This window comes from Panthera onca, chromosome B4, assembly GCF_046562875.1.
Source record: "Panthera onca isolate mPanOnc1 chromosome B4, mPanOnc1 haplotype 2, whole genome shotgun sequence".
NCBI lineage: Eukaryota > Metazoa > Chordata > Mammalia > Carnivora > Felidae > Panthera > Panthera onca.
In genome coordinates, this window is record NC_138345.1 from 55,124,500 (window position 1) to 55,142,519 (window position 18,020).

General features: G+C 38.2%; 1 protein-coding gene across 4 annotated transcripts; it reads right to left on the reverse strand.

Moving 5' to 3' along the window:
• Positions 1–249: 249 nt before the first annotated feature.
• On the reverse strand, positions 250–8,008 carry KCNJ8 (potassium inwardly rectifying channel subfamily J member 8). 4 transcript variants are annotated; one of them, XM_078450036.1, is made up of 5 exons: positions 7,958–8,008; positions 7,485–7,623; positions 6,191–6,632; positions 764–2,005; positions 250–699 (listed from the first exon to the last, which is right to left on the reverse strand). In XM_078450036.1, the coding sequence occupies exons 3-4, from the start codon at positions 6,562–6,564 to the stop codon at positions 1,105–1,107; spliced, it is 1,275 nt and encodes a 424-aa protein (XP_078306162.1). In that variant the 5' UTR covers positions 6,565–6,632; positions 7,485–7,623; positions 7,958–8,008; the 3' UTR covers positions 250–699; positions 764–1,104. The 4 variants fall into 4 exon arrangements, with proteins under 4 accessions (XP_078306162.1, XP_078306161.1, XP_060514148.1 ...); XM_078450035.1 differs by lacking the exon at positions 7,958–8,008 and adding an exon at positions 7,778–7,876; XM_060658165.2 differs by lacking the exon at positions 7,958–8,008 and having other exon boundaries at positions 7,485–7,870.
• Between the last annotated feature and the right edge of the window lie 10,012 nt (positions 8,009–18,020).

The window sequence follows — 18,020 nt, forward strand, 5'->3', positions numbered from 1 at the left end:
TAAGATTTCCATGATACACCAGGCTCAGAAAGAAGAGCTAAGAAAACATCTCAAATCTTGGAAGGAAATAAAACCAAAATGAAAGAAAAAGATGTAGTGCCCTTGGAATAACCAATTGCAAAGGCAAGAAGATCTGAGAGGTATCACCACTGTATATCTCTTTCACATGCCTCTAAAAATGCTTTTTTTTCCCCTTGAGCTTTGACTAGGGATAATATTGTGAAAGAGAAATCACAAAACTACAGTGAATACAAAGAAAATATTTTAATAAAATATTCAATACAGTATTTCCCTATGGGGCCTTGTAAGAAGTGAGAAGCCAAAAAAGTAACTGTCACTTTTGGCAATCCAGTCCTAAATGAGACAGGAATGCTCTTACTTTTCTCTAAAGCTCCTTGCCCAGTTCCACCAATAGGCTGCCATCAGGAGGATGAGGAAACCTGCAAAGGTCATTGTGAAGAAGTGACTGAACAGAACCTGTTTAGAAGCAACTAGAGACCAGCAGGTTTTGCCTCAGGCCTCTCACCAGGTACAGTATCTGGGAAAAAAAAACAAAAAGAAGGCAACATAACATACTGGTTGATATACAAAAGGTGTTAACAACAAAATTTTGGGTTTCCGCCCTTCATCCTATTTGCATTTCCAGAGTGACCAACAGAAACAGAGAAATCTGTTTTAACCTCTTTTAGTGGTTTTAACCTCTAAGCATTTTTTTCTTTTTTTCTTTTTTCTTTTTTTATTTTTTAATATATGAAATTTTAACCTCTAAGCATTTTGAACAAATCATTCCTTGGCCAACTTTTATATTCAAGGTCTATTATGCAATTCTTGGGTTTCAAATGGAGAAAAATGAGAACATACTGTTTCCTATACATAATATAGCTGCAAATACTGCATGTATGAAACAAGTGTCAGCCATGAATCCTCTGCCTTGTGTGTTACTGTTTATTGACACAGAAAGTGCTGTTGCTTGAATATGAGTATCATCTAGTGCATGAAGATATAGAAGGACAAATTACTGTGTTTCCATTCTGGAATAGTCTGACAGTGCTTTGCACAAACTATCAAAACTTGATAAAAGACTTTCTTGAGGTTGTCTTGCTGTCATGATTCCGATGTGTTTTGATTTCCTTCAGGAGTCATAAATTGCACCTTTGGCACAATGAGGGATGAGTTGTTCCTTCGGATAGAGTTGTTTCTCCTCATAGAATTGTTTCTTCTCATGGAATTGCGCTTCCTCAGAGAATTTTGATGGGATAGTTCACTCTTTTGGAGAGTCTGAATAAGGATGGAAGGCTTCTCATCCAGCTCTCGGGCACTGCACCTTGGAGCAGCTACTTTAACAGTGTTGCCAAATTTGGAGTAATCCACAGAATACACTCCTTCCTCCTCAGTAACAATGGACACAAAGCGATGGCCCCATTGTATCTCCTCTGCGATATAGGAGGTTCTTGCTTGTGTGGTAATGCCAGTAGTCTCGACCACTCCTTCGAGAATCACTATGACCTCTAGGTCTTGGTTGGCAAGATCAGTTGCTGAGATATCATACAAGGGGCTGCGCTTGTCAATCACATGGCAGATGATCAAAGGGGCTACCAGAAAAATGTTATTGCTCTCAATTGGGTTATCAACAGGAATGTCCAGCTGGTGAATAGGCACCACCTCCCCTTCAGGTGTGGTTGTTTTCTTGACCACCTGGATGCGCACTGAGGCACTAATGATCATACTTTTCCTTAGGTCACCCACTCGGAACATGAAGCACAGCTTGCCATTTCTAACGGCAATCACAGCATGGCGGCTGAAAATCAAGGTTTCCGCCCTTCTGTGAGCCTGAGCTGTTTTCATGAAAATGCAACCCAACATGACTGCGTTGATTATCAAACCCACAATGTTCTGGAGAATCAAAACTGTGATGGCCAGGGGACATTCCTCTGTCATCATTCTCCCTCCAAATCCAATTGTCACTTGAACTTCAATGGAGAAGAGGAAAGCAGAGGTGAAAGACCTGTAAGGAGTGATATCAGAAAACGGTGCCATCAGATCAAATTTTGAATAATGAAATAACATGCTAAGCTGAATTTTCCATTTTCTTCCTCCAAAAGCTATTCAATACTTTTGGAAACACCTGGCAACTTAACTTGTCAAATGTCTGATTCTAAACACAAGCACTTTCTCTCTCCCCCTCTCTCATCATAATGCCTCCACTTTCATACTTCTGGGATACAATTCTGTTATTTTCTACATCACATAATGATGGGCCTACTTACATGAAAGCATTAAAAGAATAAGTTAAAATAATAAATACATATTTGTGTCTACAGGCATATTTTACTTTGTGAAATACTTTCACAAAGGCATAGTTTACTTGGTGAAACTTTCTATGTTTATTATTTATTGCATATCTGTGTTTAAGTGACTTGAGTCATATGGGAAGGTATTGAGTAATAAATGAACATTTTATTATTTACAACCCTTAAAATCATATTCATTGGCTAACACTTATTGTATACCTTATACAGACAAAGCATGGTGCTTAAAGGTGGTACAAAACACATGACTCAAAAATATTAGTATTTTTAATAAAAAAAGAATGTCTTGCCATTCGGAAAGAAAACTTTTTTTAAATTTATTGTCCCATTTTGTTCTCTAATTCTAGTGAATACTGAAGCCATTAAAGGAAAAATTTGAGAAAGAGATTTGTAAGTGGCTATGTCAAGATCACATAATTAATGAGAACTTGAATTCTGTCACTTCTAGCTTAGTGATCTTTTGAAAGAAGCAAAAGGAAAGAGTGGACAAGTGTCAGTATTTTCTTGGGAAGTTCTTTCAAATTGTACCTCTCTTCCATATCTAGTGCAAACACTGATTTGGTAAGTTCAAAGTTGACTGGGCAAAACTTACAAAAAGCTCTCAGGTAAGTCTGATTTGTTCCCCTGGTTAAGATACACCACATTTGGTTATTCTTAAGGTTAATTTATTCACTTACCCACATAACCTATATTGCCATGGCTTCTTTACATAAACAAGGTTAGTCCTATGTGTGCCCCCAATGCCAATTCCAAAGTCCTCTAATTTTATAGATTAACCATGCGTAGGCTATCTTCCAGAGTATTATCTATCTATAAATGCCATGCACAATGAGTGGGCAAAATGCTTAAACATTTGAATACTGAGTATCCGCACTGCCCTTTGGTGCAACACCATGAGGGGTAAGCATATATGATGCTGTTGATTAGCTTTCCAGTGGAACGTGAAAAATTGCCCTTTTACCCCTTTTGCTGCTAAAAAGATTCATGGAAACCACAATAATTGCTTTGTGCACTAGCTACACAGAAGATGTGTTGTATGATACAAAAACTCGTAAAGATTAAGAATGGACCCCAGGGGAGGAACTTGGATACAGCACTGATTTCTAATTATGTATATGTACTTCATGGAGCAGACTGACGGTAAATATTCCCACGTTTCATTTTAATGGCTTGGGAGATTATTCATATGCTGTATTTTATGTATTGTTTATTTTATGAAAGAATTTAATTCTAAATATTACGTGGTACAAGACCCAGCCTTTTATGGACACCTGTCATGCTAAACACCCTCAGAAGATGAAAGTGTTCAGCTGTTCATTTGTTCTGGTACAGAGGGAGTTAGGCTGAATGAAAGAAAACATGTTGGTTTATTTTCTGACTCATGTTGGAAAGTCATCCACATGAAAGAGAAAGTGAGCCATCCTAAAATGAGAATGGTAGAATGTTATTTGGACATACTGGTGAGTAACCATCACTCTAAGTTGTTTCTAATTTTGATGACATGGTGGGACATTTAACTTACGAAAGGTAAGGAAATGTAAAGAATAAGAAATATTATCAGACATCTTTTAATCTCCTTTGGGAGAGAATGGAGGTTTTCCAGTTCTAAATTTTTGGTGAAAAAATTTTTATTATGTGCGGTTGGTTATGATTAAACTAAATGTTGAGATGAAGTATAAACAGTAGGAAAACGTTAAAAATAAAATTAGTAAGATTTTAACCTTAAAAGATTTCAAGTTATTTTTTTAGGTAAGAAGCAAAGCTAAAAATCAAAAATTGTCATGCTGAGGAGATCAACTTTGTCTCACTGTATTTGAGACGTCATTTCTCACAGTAAATGGAATATTCATACCAGCAGGAATACATCAGGGTAATGAAAATGCTTCAGAACACATCTTGTGAAAAATAAAAGTTAGGAGTAAAACAGCTTTTAGCAACCAGTGCACTCTATAAAGTTCTTTTTAAAAAATCATCAAAAGGATGTTAGTTTTGATGCTATATCTTTCTAAAAATTTTTTTAACATTTATTTATTATTAAGAGTCAAAGATAGAGCATGAGCGTGGGAGGGGCAGAGAGAGGGGGAGACACAGAATCCGAAGAAGGCTCCAGGCTCTGAGCTGCTAGCACAGAGCCAGACGCGGGGCTCAAACTCACAAACCGCTAGATTACTGACCTGAGCCAAAGTCGGGCGCTCAACCAACTGACCCACCCAGGCGCCCCAATGCTATATCTCTAATAAACTGCTTCATGACTTCTTTTTCACAGGAAAAGCCAAAATATTTGTCTTGTAAATAAAATCTGCCATTTATTTTTGAGGTTTATTGTTTTTTAATCTCTTTTTATGAGTATCTACTGCACGTTTGTTAAAAATTTATCTTGATATGAAATTGGTTCACCAATATCAGTGTCCATAAATTTCTTAAAGAGAAATATTATAGAAAATGATACTTGGCCTACAAATACCTGTTAAACACAATGTTTTGTTTCTTTTATATCCGGTACGCTGATGATCACCGACATTTTTCATCTATATTTTCTTTCAGAGAAAAGTTTGTGAAAAGTTCAAGACACAATAATATCTACTTGATGATAAAGGCAATGGATCAATTCAGTATATTTTTCTCTTCTCAAAATCTGAGCTGAAATCTGTGATGTGTGATCTCTGCACACAAATGTTGCATCTCTTCCTGATACGCTGGCATTGAAGGTACTTAGGAAATGGAAGGACGGACAAGGACAAGTTCAAAGTCTGGGTTTCCGCTTCTGGCAATGGTATGCTAAGTTCAGAAGATTTCAGGGTCAGCAAAGGTCTCATTCTTTACAGCTGCCTGGCAGAATGGTGCTTGTTCAAGTTGCTTTGCTTTGTACACTACGCGAATTTGTAATATTACTCAGAAAATGTCCTGGCAAAGTTTCCAGTATTATTGCCATTGTTTCGCTTCAGAGTGACTGTTTTTGCAATCGATATACATGATCTCTTTGCACCTTCCAACAAAAATTAAAGGACAGATCACCCCATCTAATTGTTCTTAGGCCATGTGAAAATATGTTCTTAGGCCAAGTGAAATGAAATTCACTTTACTTACCATTGAAACACTTACAAGAGAAAGAAGCAAAAGCTAGGCAGTCTGAGGACGGTCTTGTTTTTACTCTATTAAAACTTGTAAAGAAAATCACAACATTAAGGTACTTCTGTATAATCCCTTCCATGAAAAACTTGGATCAATTTCCATTAAAAGTTAATTTTTTTCTAGTTCTGCATCTTAGCATAACCAATGCTAGCAACCAGCTATTATATAAGATACTCTTGATAAAGAAGGGCTTGTAGCTACTTATTTCAATTTTAGTGGATTTTTAACCTAGGACACCTCTCTGCCAGTGTTTTCCCATTTCCCTCACTATTGCTGGAAATGTCATGGGCAAGAGAAATATTGGAACAATATTGCTAGCATTGACACAATATTTTTTGTTGTTCAGAGATATTTACCCGTGGACACTAGAACTATAGCCAGCAGCTTTTTCATACTGAAAACTAAATATGTGCTTTTTCTGAGTGAGGCATTCTGGAATCCTCTGAATCATAACCATTTTTATAATAACCAGTGCAGTATTTTTAAAGCTAGCCAGAGGGATTGAAGCTCCACGTTTGCAGAGACTCCTCATCCATAAAGCTTCCTTTAAAACGATTTTAATGTGTCAGATTAGTTTTTTGTTTGTTTGTTTGTTTGTTTTTGTTTTTTTTACTTCTTTGTGCCCAAAGGTACTAAAGGAATGCTTTATTTCACTTTCCACAAAAATAACTGTAAGAGGAGAGCAAGGGCAGTTTCCTATTTTTTCCCACACCGTTTTCAATCCCTGCCTCATCCCACTGCATTCTTACCTGACGTTAGTCACACAAACAGTGGACTCCAAACCACTTTTCTCCATTCCGCTTTTCTCCATGTAAGCGTAGATGTCCCCATGGGCAAAGGCCACGAGCCACCACATGATGGCGAAGAGCAGCCAACTGCAGAGGAACGACATGGTAAAGATGACCAGCGTGTGGCGCCATTTCAGGTCCACCAAGGTAGTGAAGATGTCCTGAAGGAATCGCCCTTGCTCGCGGATGTTCTTGTGCGCCAGGTTGCATGCCCCGCTCTTGGCGATGAAGCGGGCTTTGGGGAGGCGGTCTCGGACGCGCGGCTTGCGCAGATTCTCCGCGGCGATGCGCGCCAGCACATACTCCTCGGGGATGATGCTCTTTCTGGCCAACATCGTCCTGTCACCATAGCCAGCTTATTCACCTGTCTCTGACCTGACTCCTCTTCCCTCGGGACGTCCTCCTGCATAAGGCAAACGACGATTTTAAAACTCCCCCCTCCCCCATTTTCTCACCTCTTCAGTTCTTGCATTCAGGGATATGTGTATACGTTCCAGGTGACCTGCAAAGCTAAGGTATGATTTTATCAATCCCAACACGATTTTAGTTTTTGCGCTTGAGTTCTGGAGTCGCGGAAAAATTATTTGGTACGAATCGGAAGTGTTTCAATTTTCCGTATCGTTATGAACACGAGCAGAGCCTTAGTTAAACAAAACCAGGAGCCGTCCTGTAAACAGCAGGCTCAATGATAATTCCGAGATTAACCGCGTCTGTAGATTAGTGCAAAGATACAAACACGCGGCGTCTATGGTGGAAATTAAAACCAGCTGGGTATTACGATCCACTTATTATTTAGACGATATAGCAATATGAAAAGTACAGAGAGGAAATTCTTCCTCCGTTATTTTTAGAAGTAGGCAGAGAAAAGGCCGTGGCCTCTTGCGCAGTATAAATAACATGTTTAGTGAAATTTGACAAAATAATAATAAGCGATGTGCTATGTAACTTGAAAACGATGAAGAAGTATTTTAAATGTTAAACAAGTATGACCTGCATTAAAAAAAGAGAAAAAAAATCCCATTGGAATTCATAATATTGTAAATTGAAAACTTTACAGCGAAGGCTTCAAACAAACATACAAGCCGCAGGAAAAACCCGGACAATAACCTGCGGATTGCAAGATAGAGTTAGAAGAGTGTGCCCCGAAAAGTCTCTCTAATACTGTAAAACTTGTGCTGTGTTTGGCATTTTAAATCATTTGCGGGGGTGCGAGCAGCCTCCCCCTCCCCTCCCCGGGAGGAGCGTTGAAACTTACAGACTCTGGGCAGCGGGTGCGGCAGCTGCACCTCCCTACACAGGCCGGCCGACCGCGGGCAGGTCCCTCGTTCTCCCATCCCGGCGCGCGGGTGCAGGGACCGCGAATGCCGGAGGGACAAATCCGGGGACCGCGTGTCCTAAGGAGAAGAGTTAAAATAATAAAAGGTGCAACTGAGTCTGAACGCGGGAAGGCTAGAGGAAGGGGGATGGGTGTAGATCTTCCCCTCCCCCGGTTCAGCGCTACTCCCCTGACCGTTGCAGTGCAAGGAGGAGGGGCTGGGGGAAGAGAACCTTGGGGCTGATGCTCTACAAATCAGCCTCCCGGTTCAGGCTTTGACGTGCGCCAGATCTATGAGGCCGCCGGAGTTGGCGAGATAGAGAAGGGAGGGGAGTGGGGGAAGGCGCAACCCGCGGAGGTAGGGAGCTGGCCAGGGGAGGGGCAACCGGGAGGGGGGGTAGGGAGGGCGGGACCTGTAGGGCCAGTTCTCTTCCAGTAGCGGCGACCCCCCGGGCCTCCAGTTTGACACGCAAGTCTTTAAAAGGCTCCCTGCTCAGGAGGGAGAACTTGCTGAGTCCAAGTTCACTGACGTAAAGAGAATTTATTTTTTATTTTGTAATGTGGGTAGATAACTGGGCTACTTAAGATTGAATAAAACCAGGTATAGAAATCAGAAAACAGTTTTCCGAGGTGTTCACGCTGTGTGCACACATAATGTGCACACACATTAAATTTCGAACTAGTGGGGATGATACAGGTGGAAGATGTTCTGAAACCCAGTAAACTGTTTCTTCACCAGCCAAAGCTAGTTCTCAGGAAGTTAAACGCGCACGTGCACACAGGCACACTAAGACACCCGCCCCCACCCCACCCCCAACCTACAAAAACAAAAACAAAAAAACATTTGGGGTTCCTTCCAGTGAGAAAGTTTACCCCCAACAAAAAATCGCTGTCAACACTTAGAACTCAGATGGCCATTTTTCAGTAATTGGTTGCTTTCTGAAATGTTGCAGCTTCTCTATCTTGTCTAGATGGTCTGAAAGATAAAACAGAGCAATTGCGCACAAGAAAGATTATACAGTGAATATCTTTCTATAGCTTTTTGAATAGGAGCCAGCAAAGACAAATGTGCTTTGTCCCATAGATCAGGCCTCCTGATTTGGCACTTGTGTTAATGGAAACTTTAATTCTTGGAAATTTCACGTATTTTCCAAGACTCAGGACACAAAGTGTATGGAGAATAAACAGTATGTTCACTTAATTTCCAAAAGACCTAAAATTAGTGTTTAATAATGGCAGTGAAGAACTTTTTCCCATTGTGGATAGATCTTAGCGTCTTTCAGCCTGGGGATGCTGGTCTGTTAGTGGTAGCTCTCCTCTCTACTGATGTTAATTTTTCCAGTAATTTATGTCATAGATTTACTACAAGTGTGTGGGGATCTATTTGTATAGTTAATCCCCTCATTGTTCTATTTTACAATTGAGTTTGGTGTACAACTTTTTCCCTATTATGATTTTAGCTCAGGGAATATTCATTGAACACCTATTTTGTAAAGATTTTTTGGTTTTTTTTTTGTGTATATATATATATATATATACAATCATAGTTGCTGTCTGAAGAGGCAAATGGTTGTAGTGAGAGAAATGGGAGTTTGATAATAAATTCCAATACAAGCAAGGATGTGAACCAAATGAGAAAAAGAAATACAACCAAATTGCTATAGGAATTCAAATGAGAGATAGTAAGACAAAGACAATAAGGAAAGCTTCATGGATGAATTGACGTCTGATCCAGTCTTCAGACAACGTATATTTGGGGTATGCAGAAAGGCAAAGATAAGACATTCCACAGAGAGGAAACATCATGAACAAAATTATGAAGTACTGGCAGGAGTGGGCTATGATTTAGTAACAGAAGCTAAATGAATTACCATCGATGAAGCAAGGTCAACAAGATGGCAGGATTAGACACTTGGCGTTCAGTGTTGCCTGGGCAGCCGTGGTCACCACTCTTCTCAACACATGGGTTATTCATGTACTTGTCTCCATGCCACTCACCCCCCTTCCCCCCCCCCCCCCCCCTTAAATGAGAGTTACTAGAGGGCAGGGCTGGGAGTCCTTTACCTCTGGGTCCTAACTAAGCCTCTAGCTTACCACAGCTCAAATGACAGAGGTGCTAACAAAATACTTTGGAATCAATATGTGGAAAAGGTAAGGCTGAAAACCGTATTGGGGACTTGAAAATAAATGCATTGATGGCCTTAAATGCTCAACAAAGGAGTCTGGGCAGTTTTCAATGCATAAGGGTAAGCCATGGAAAGATTTTGATTAGAAAAAACACAGTTAGAGTCTGATTTAGTAGGGTTGATCAGGAAGCAGGGGCTATGATGGCTTTGGGAAGTGCATTTCTGAGTAGAGTCCCTTGGGCTCCAAAACTCTGTGATTGGCAGAGGGAGATACTGGAAACTATTATATTAATTAAAAAAGGAATTGCGGTCTGGGGCTGCTAAGCAAATATATACAAAAAGAATGCTACATAGAATCAGTAGTGGGAGAGGGAAAAGTCAGAGCTGACTGTGATATTTACTGTGGTGACAGAAAAATACAATTGACACTTGAACTGCATGGGTTTGAACCACACAGGTCCACTTCTAGGCAGTTTTTTCCCGATAAATACAATACAGTACTGTAAATGTATTTTTCTTAATAACATTATTATTATTTTCTTAATAACAATTTATTTTCTCTAGTTTACTTTATTGTAAGAATATAGTATATAATGCATATAATATACAAAATACATGCTGTTTGTTATCGGTGAGGCTTCTAGTCAAAGTAAGTGATTAGTAAAGTTTTTGGGGGTGTCAGAAGTTATATGTGAATTTTCAACTGTACATGGGGCCGGCACTTCTAACCCCTAAGTTGTTCGAGAGTCAGCTGTATTTATTATTGATCGATATCTAGTTTCTCTCCTTTTTGATCTTCCTATTCTCCTATTATGGCCCAAATAGTGAACATTTAAATTTACCTTTGAGAAGCTTGTTAAAGAAATCAATGTTTTAAGAACACATTTACTACTTAAGGCTTATTTTATTGGTCTACTTGTTTAATCATTATTTTGCTGTCATCCACTAACAGTTACACGTGTTTTCTTTACTCTTCAATAATTTTCCTATTTGTTCTTTGATTAGTGAAGACTAATTTGTGCTCCACTCTTGAGGAGACCAGTAATAAGTTTAGAACAGAGCTAACTTTTAAAATCTTGTGATTTTCTTGACTTTAAGATGTTAAAAATTCTGTTAGAATCTGCTCATGTTGCATACCAGAGGAATTTATGTGACTGGGAAGCAATTCAAGGATATCTGTTCACTTTTAAGTAAACATCTGTTAGGTTCCTTTTAGACCCTATGAGCATTTTATTTGTGAATAAAGAAGTTTATGCAATTCCTAATTTTTCTGAAAACAAAGTTTGTCAGGTGCCTTCAAACAAGTGGAGAAAGTATTAGGTTGATGCTTTTCCCAGTTGTCTATGGCTTTGGTTATCAAATATAAATCGGTGAAATCCTTGAAAGTACTCTCTAGATAAAGGGTGAAGTCCTTGCATTTAATGTGCTTGCCTTTGACTAGACTTGTGAATATCAAACTCTTGGATTTCCTGAGCCATATTAGACGTAAGAATTTGGAGAGTCTTCAACATGACAATGGAAAGGATTCATGTTAGCAGCCCAAGTAACAGTTGGTCTATTTGCTTGGTATGCTGCCTTATTAGTGTCCTCATATAAACCACTTTGGAACACATTGCTTGGGAATCAGCTTAATAAAACTCTTACATAAACTAGTAATCAAAACAGCATGTTATAAACTCACTTTTTTTTGAGTTATCATGAAATGGCAATGACAGTATAACTCTTCTTACTTATCTGTTCCAATGAGTTTAGAGACCATTTCTTTTTGAGATGTGTATCTATTTATGTACAAAAAAGTCTCCCTGTCCTTGAAATTAGGTCACCCCATTTCTTCAAGGATATCCATCAGCACCATTCATGCAAAAGAATCCACCCAGCTTGCATGCTCAGCTCCTCAAACTTAAGGCAGCTCAAGGTGTGGATCCACAAGTCAGGAAGGGAGGCATTCGTAGTAATCACTACCTTTTAGTACACATCTAGGTGAACAAAACAAAGCCTCTGTGCCAAGGCATTCTTGGGGAGGAAGCTGTTAGCAAACAAGTAACTGAGTAATACATTGTGTAGTTATCAATGGTGTCAAGATTTATAAGGAGAATAAAACAGAAAAGTATTGAAAGTAACTGGAGCCAGAAATGGACAATTTTACATATGGCTCAGAAAAAGCCACTTTAAGAAGGGGGAATTTGAAGGAAGGATTAGCCAGCTGATCAACAGAGGGAAAGAGTGCTTCAGGCAGCTCAAGAGCAAGTATAAAGGAAATGGTTTGGTATATTCAAAGAACAGGAACAAGATCAAATATAGAAAGGAGAAGAGGAAAAACAGACAGGTGGGGGGAAAGTGGCAAGAATATTCACTTATCTATCCACCCCTCCATTTACCCAAAGCATAGAGAGTCTGCATATACTAGGCTCTGAAAAACATTGACCTAATCCTTTATACAGCTATGCTGGGTTGTTTTCTTCCTTTCACACACGACTCTATTAAAGTATGGCTAAATAACTTACCCCATATCAAATACCTAGTAGATGAAAAGCTGCAACAAACTCAAAACATCTGAACCCAAATCCTGTGCTTTTCTCACTGGACAGTATCTCAAAGGGATGGTTGTTATTCCATCATCCAGCTACATGAGAAATACCTGGTTAACATTATTTTATGCCCCTCTAGGTTTTTATTGAGCAAGAATAGAATAAGATATAAAATCTTAGGCCCCCACATGAAAATATCTTTAATGAGAATGCTTAAATACTCTAATAAAATAGAGCCTATTTAAAGGTTCCCCTGGAGATTCTCTTGCCCACTCAGGTATAAGAAGCTCACAGAATTGTTATGAGGGCAAGATGACACAATCCATATCAAGCACTCAGATAGTGACTAGCCTGTTAAAAGTACATATTAAATGTCGGTTCTTATTAATGTAGCAATGCTGATTTTGGTTTGGTGATGGTTGAAAGATCTCAGAGCTGGGTGTGGAGGTGGGAAGGGGGGAAGGTATAGACCCACAGATTCCTAATAGTTAACTACTAGTTAACTATCTTCCCTAACCTAAGACTGAGAAAAAAAGACATGACCCGTGTCATTTTATAGACTTGAGTATTATTTTTGAGAACTCACTGACCTTCGGAGTGTTCACTAACCAACACTTGCAATGGTGTCTCCTCAACTCTTGAATTTAATCAAGACACCAGGAACTGAAAAGAAGCCAGCCAAGACACTAATAAAATAAGGACCCAGGAAATCAACATGTCTGCTTTACTATAATAGTGTTTCCAAGAGAAAAATGGTTCCTTCAGTCAAGTGGAGAGTACCTGTGGTAATTATTTTCTGCTGGTAGGGCACAAAATTCTAGTACTAAATAAAACGGGTAGGGTCTTTTCCAAGAGAAGATGAAGAATAGTGACCTTGAAATTATGCTTTGATATTCTTGTGCCAAGAAAGACAAGTTTGCATGAGCCTGGGATCTGTCTTGCTATAGGAACTCTTTGCAGGCTTCTCTGAAGCTCTTAGGGAAAGAGCAATTCCCAACAATGTCCTGATCTGTTGCTAAGCTTTCACGTCACAATGTTTTGAAAAATCAGTGACTCATATGGTGCTTGGAAAGGGAAATCTGACATTTTCCAGAACTCTCAGTAGGGTGACTCCTTATTGCCACCTTTCATAAATGCCAGTTGCAGAAGGGATTATAGAAGTTGAAAGTTTTAAAATGATATTTAGACTCCACGATCATTTGCCACGATTTTTTTTCCCTGCTACTAAATGACCTGGATTTTCCTTTAGGTAAAAATTATCAGTGCCAGAAAAGCTTTCACAAAGTCATTTTTCTAAACAGGTTCATATCAGAATTAAATAGTTGGTATTTGTTACCAATTTAAAATTACAAGTCACCTCATTTATTGTTAGAATAAATGGGGTAAGGGGTGCCTGGGTCAGTCGGTTAAGTGTCTGACTCTTGGTTTCAGCTCAGGTCATGATCTCATTCATGGTTTGTGGGTTTGAACCCCGCATCTGGCTCTGTGCTGACAGCACAGACCCTGTTTGAGAGTCTCTGTCTCTCCCTCTCTTTCTGCCCCTCCTATGTTAGCTTTGTCTGTCTCTCTTTCAAAATGAATAAGTAAGCTTAAAAAAATTAAAATAAATGGGGTAATGATATAATCTTTCTGTAAACCTACAGAAATTTATTATGCAGTTGGGTAAATCTTTTTTTTAATAAATTTTTAATGTTTATCTATTTTTGAGAGAGAGAGCATGAGGAAGGGAGGGGAAGAGAGAGAATCCCAAGCAGGCCCTGCACTGTCAGTGCAGAGCCTGATGTGAGGCTTGAACCCATGAACCGTGAGAACGTGACCTCAGTTGAAATCAAGAGTCAGATGCTTAACTGAGCCACCAAGGCGCCCCTGGGTCAATCTTTTTTTTTAAAAAAGTGAAGAACTGGGGAAGACGCATGAAATATACTGTAACCTTTTGTTTAAGTTCACATAGTTTTAGAGTCAGAAAGATGTGGGGTCAGTTGTCAGTTTTGCCTCTTCCTTAGTTGGTGGCTTTGAGCAACATACTCTATCACTCTGAACCTCATTTCCTCTTCTGTAAAATGGAGACACTAACGTCTGCCTCTCAGAGTTGTAGAGCTGAAACTAGGTGAGGATGTAAGGGATTTAGCACACACCAATATACTTAAAATGTAATGTGTTCTAAAAAAATCATAACTTTGAGACAGCTTCCTTAATTAGTATTTAATTATCACTATAACTATTTTAATATTTTCTTAACCTGCATTTGTTAATATTTTTGGATCAATAGTGGATAATAATGGTGGTAACAGGCACGGTCTTCTCCTTAGTGATTTTGAGACAATGCTTCCAGAATATGTAATTTACATAGTTATCATTTCAAGGTAGATAGGTGTTCTTTCTACTTTTCTAGGTTTTTAAAAATTAATAATGGCTGGTGAATTACATAAAATGCCTTTTTAGCAAATGTCAAAGTTATTTTTTTTTTGTTTCTTCCTTGGCCAATTAACTTAGTGAATTAAGTCACTAGATTAAAAAATGTTGAATTATTTTTACATTCCTGAGATAAACTGCACGTGGTCATGGTGAATTATTATTTTAATATAATGCTGAATTGCATATACTTATTTAGGATTTTTGCATAAATATTTATAAGTGAGACTGGTCTGTATTATTCTCTTTGTGTTCTCTCTGCCTGGTTTTGGATGAATGTTATGAGTCTTTGTAAAATTAACTGATGCATTTTCCTTCTCTCCGGATCAGAATAGTTTAAATAGAATAGGGATTAGTTCCTCCTTGAAAGTGCAATAATTTTGAAATCATCTGAGTCTGATTTTTTTTAGGAATAGTTCTTGGCTCTTTAAATCCTCTTCATTCTTTGTTTGTTTGTTTGTTTCTCCTCTGAGACACCTGTTTCAGAACTTCTAATACGTTCTCCATATTTTCTTATTATGCTTCATATTTTTTATCTGCTTGTTCTGTGCTGCATTCTGGGTACCTTCTAGATCTGTGTCCAATGGAAAAAAGTCCCTCATCATCTAAGCTTAATTACTATTTAATTTGTCCATTGAGTTTTTAATTTAATTCAATTTTATTAAAAAATTTATTTAATGTTTATTCATTTTTGAGAGACAGAAAGAGAGCGTGAGCAGGGGAGGGGCAGAGAGAGAGGGACACACAGAATCCGAAGCAGGCTCCAGGCTCTAAGCTGTCATCACAGAGCCCAGCGTGGGGCTCAAACTCAAGAACTCTGAGATCATGACCTGAGCCAAAGTCAGACACTTAACCGACTGAGCCACCCAGGCACCCTGAGTTTTTAATTTTAATGGCTCTTTTTTCTTTGCTAGTTCTATTTGGCTATTCTAAATTAATCTACTTTCTCTCACCTTTTAAAAACCTGTGCATACCACCATTTAACCACTGCATGGATCACAGATCAAGACATAAAATATACCTATCACTCTAGAAGATGTCCTGCTGCTCCTTTCCTGACTGTCATTGCTCCCTACCAGAGCTAGCACTATTATGACTTATTTCATCATTAGTTTGTTTTGTTTACTGTTGAGCTTTGTATGTGTGGACTCATAGAGTAGGTACTCTTCAGTACCTGCCTTCCTTTACTTAATTTTGTGTGAGATTTGGCTGTGTTGTTTTACATGTATTTCAAAGTGCTACTAAACCACCATTTATTTACCCATAAATAAATTTTTGGGTTTTTTTTAGTTTTTTTGGGGGGGGGGTTTGTTTTTTTTTTTTTTACTATTATGAATAAAGTTGCTATGAACGTTTCTGTACAAGTCTTTTTGTAGACATAAGCACTCATTTCTCTTGGATATACGCCCAGGAGTGGAACTGTAAGTCCTGGTATAGGCACATATTTAGCCTTAGTAGAAAAAGCCCATTTTCCATACAAGTTGTGCCATTTATACTTCCTTAAGCGATGTATGAAAGTTGTAACTTCACCAACACCTGCTACGGTTTGTAGTTTTAGTCTTTTTATTGCTAGTCTTTGTAGTTTTAGCTGTCTTTATTTGCATTCCTGATGAAGAATGATGTTGAGTACATTTTCACATCCTCATTGGCAAACATACATATTTTTAAATCTCTTATAGATTGTTTTAATATTTTTAGTTCTTAGGGCCCCTGGGTGGCTCAGTTAGTTAAGCATCTGACTCTTGATTTCGGCTCAGGTCATGATCTCACGGTTCGTTGGTTGAACCCCGAATCAGACTCTGCACTGAAGGTGTGAAGCCTGCTTGGGATTCTCTCTGCTCTTCCCCTGCTTGTGCTCTCTCTCGAAAGAAATAAATTAAAAAAAATAGTTTAAAAAGTATTTCTAGTTCTTGTGCTAATATTTCTATTTGTTGTGTCTCTTGCTTCTCCTCATGGTGGTTCACTTTCTCATGTGGTTTTAATTTTGAGTGTGAATTAATTTTATTGTTTGTTTTTAATTTCCAGGAGATCTAGGTTATACCCCAACAGACTGATTTTGCATTTGCTCTTTCCAGAACCCCATGGCTATCAATATTCTAGAGCCATTTTTATATAATATCTCAGCTTGACTATATCATCTCACCATTGTAAAGTTGGAAGCATATCAATTTTTTAAGAGGGAAAAAGCTTATTTTGTGACTTAAAAAATAATCCCACATCATACTATTAAGATATGGTATATGTAGTAGATTCTCAAGACTAATATCATATCAGAATGTGCTTTTCAAATCATTAAATCCTTTTACCACCATTTAATCAGAGATTCACAAAAACTTGATGAAGCCGACAGAGCAGTAATCATGCCTTTTTGTGTTTTGTTTTTGTTTTTGTTTTTGTTTTGTTTTGTTTTGTTTTGTTTTTCGTGAATGAATACTTGGAAACTCAGGCTTAAAATGATTAATCCAAGTCCACACATCCAATATGTGATAGACCCAAGACTAGAACTCAGGTTTTCTAATTCCTGATCCAATTCTTTTCAATATATTCTCCATAGGCTAACATATTATTCTTTTATGTATCATAGATCATATAAATCATTTACTTCCAGGAGAAGTTCATAGATTCACTAAGTGAATCCTCAGTCTAGTATTGTGCATGGCCAGGAGTGTGGGCCTTGAGGTCAGATTGCCTGAATCTCTGTTCCACTAAACCTTGGGCAAATTAGCCAATCTGAACCTCAATTATAAAATAGTGATAATGTTTACCTTGTAGAATTGTTGTCAAGATTAAATGAGATGATACTAAAAGGCTCACGTCATATCTGCTCAACCTGTTCATTGTAATTATCCTTTCATCAAATTTTTAATGAAATGGTTTATGCGATACACATTCTACTGATATCCTAATTGATTTTACATTGCTCTTTTCTTCTTTCCCCCAGGGATTTTGTTTCTCTCGTGTTGTTTGATACAAGATGGTACTAGACATTACAGAGATATGATGTTTAAATCATAAGTCATTATGTCATCTCTCTGCTTTATTGGCACACATAGCTAAGCTTTATTAAAATATTCTTTAAGCCAAGAATTTCTCATGAAATATTAGGCTTGCTAATTTTTTCCCTACGTTTCTGGCCAAAAGCCTAGATGCCTTGTGTTTCCAATATAATATTTTACTGAATTTAATATATGCTAGAAGTCCAGTGAAGTGGGAACAAAGAAAAGGAGCTCCTATTTTCAGGTGAAATCTTGTCCCAAGTCATAGTCTTTTGCTACCTCTCTTTTCCAGTTTGCCAATGACATAGCAAATTCAGTGCCTGGGCCAAGTGCTTGGCATTTGTAAGTGTCTGAGAGTGACAGGTCACTGGGAGGACTTGGTGCCTCTATCTAAAATATGCTAGTAATTGTCAT

Bases quoted from the DNA above. Each gene is read 5' to 3' on its own strand.
- KCNJ8 (XM_078450036.1), bottom strand. From the start codon at position 6,564: ATGTTGGCCAGAAAGAGCATCATCCCCGAGGAGTATGTGCTGGCGCGC. The intron at 2,006-6,190 runs GTAAGAATGCAG...CACTCCTTACAG, and splicing joins GTTTGTGTGACTAACGTCAG to GTCTTTCACCTCTGCTTTCC.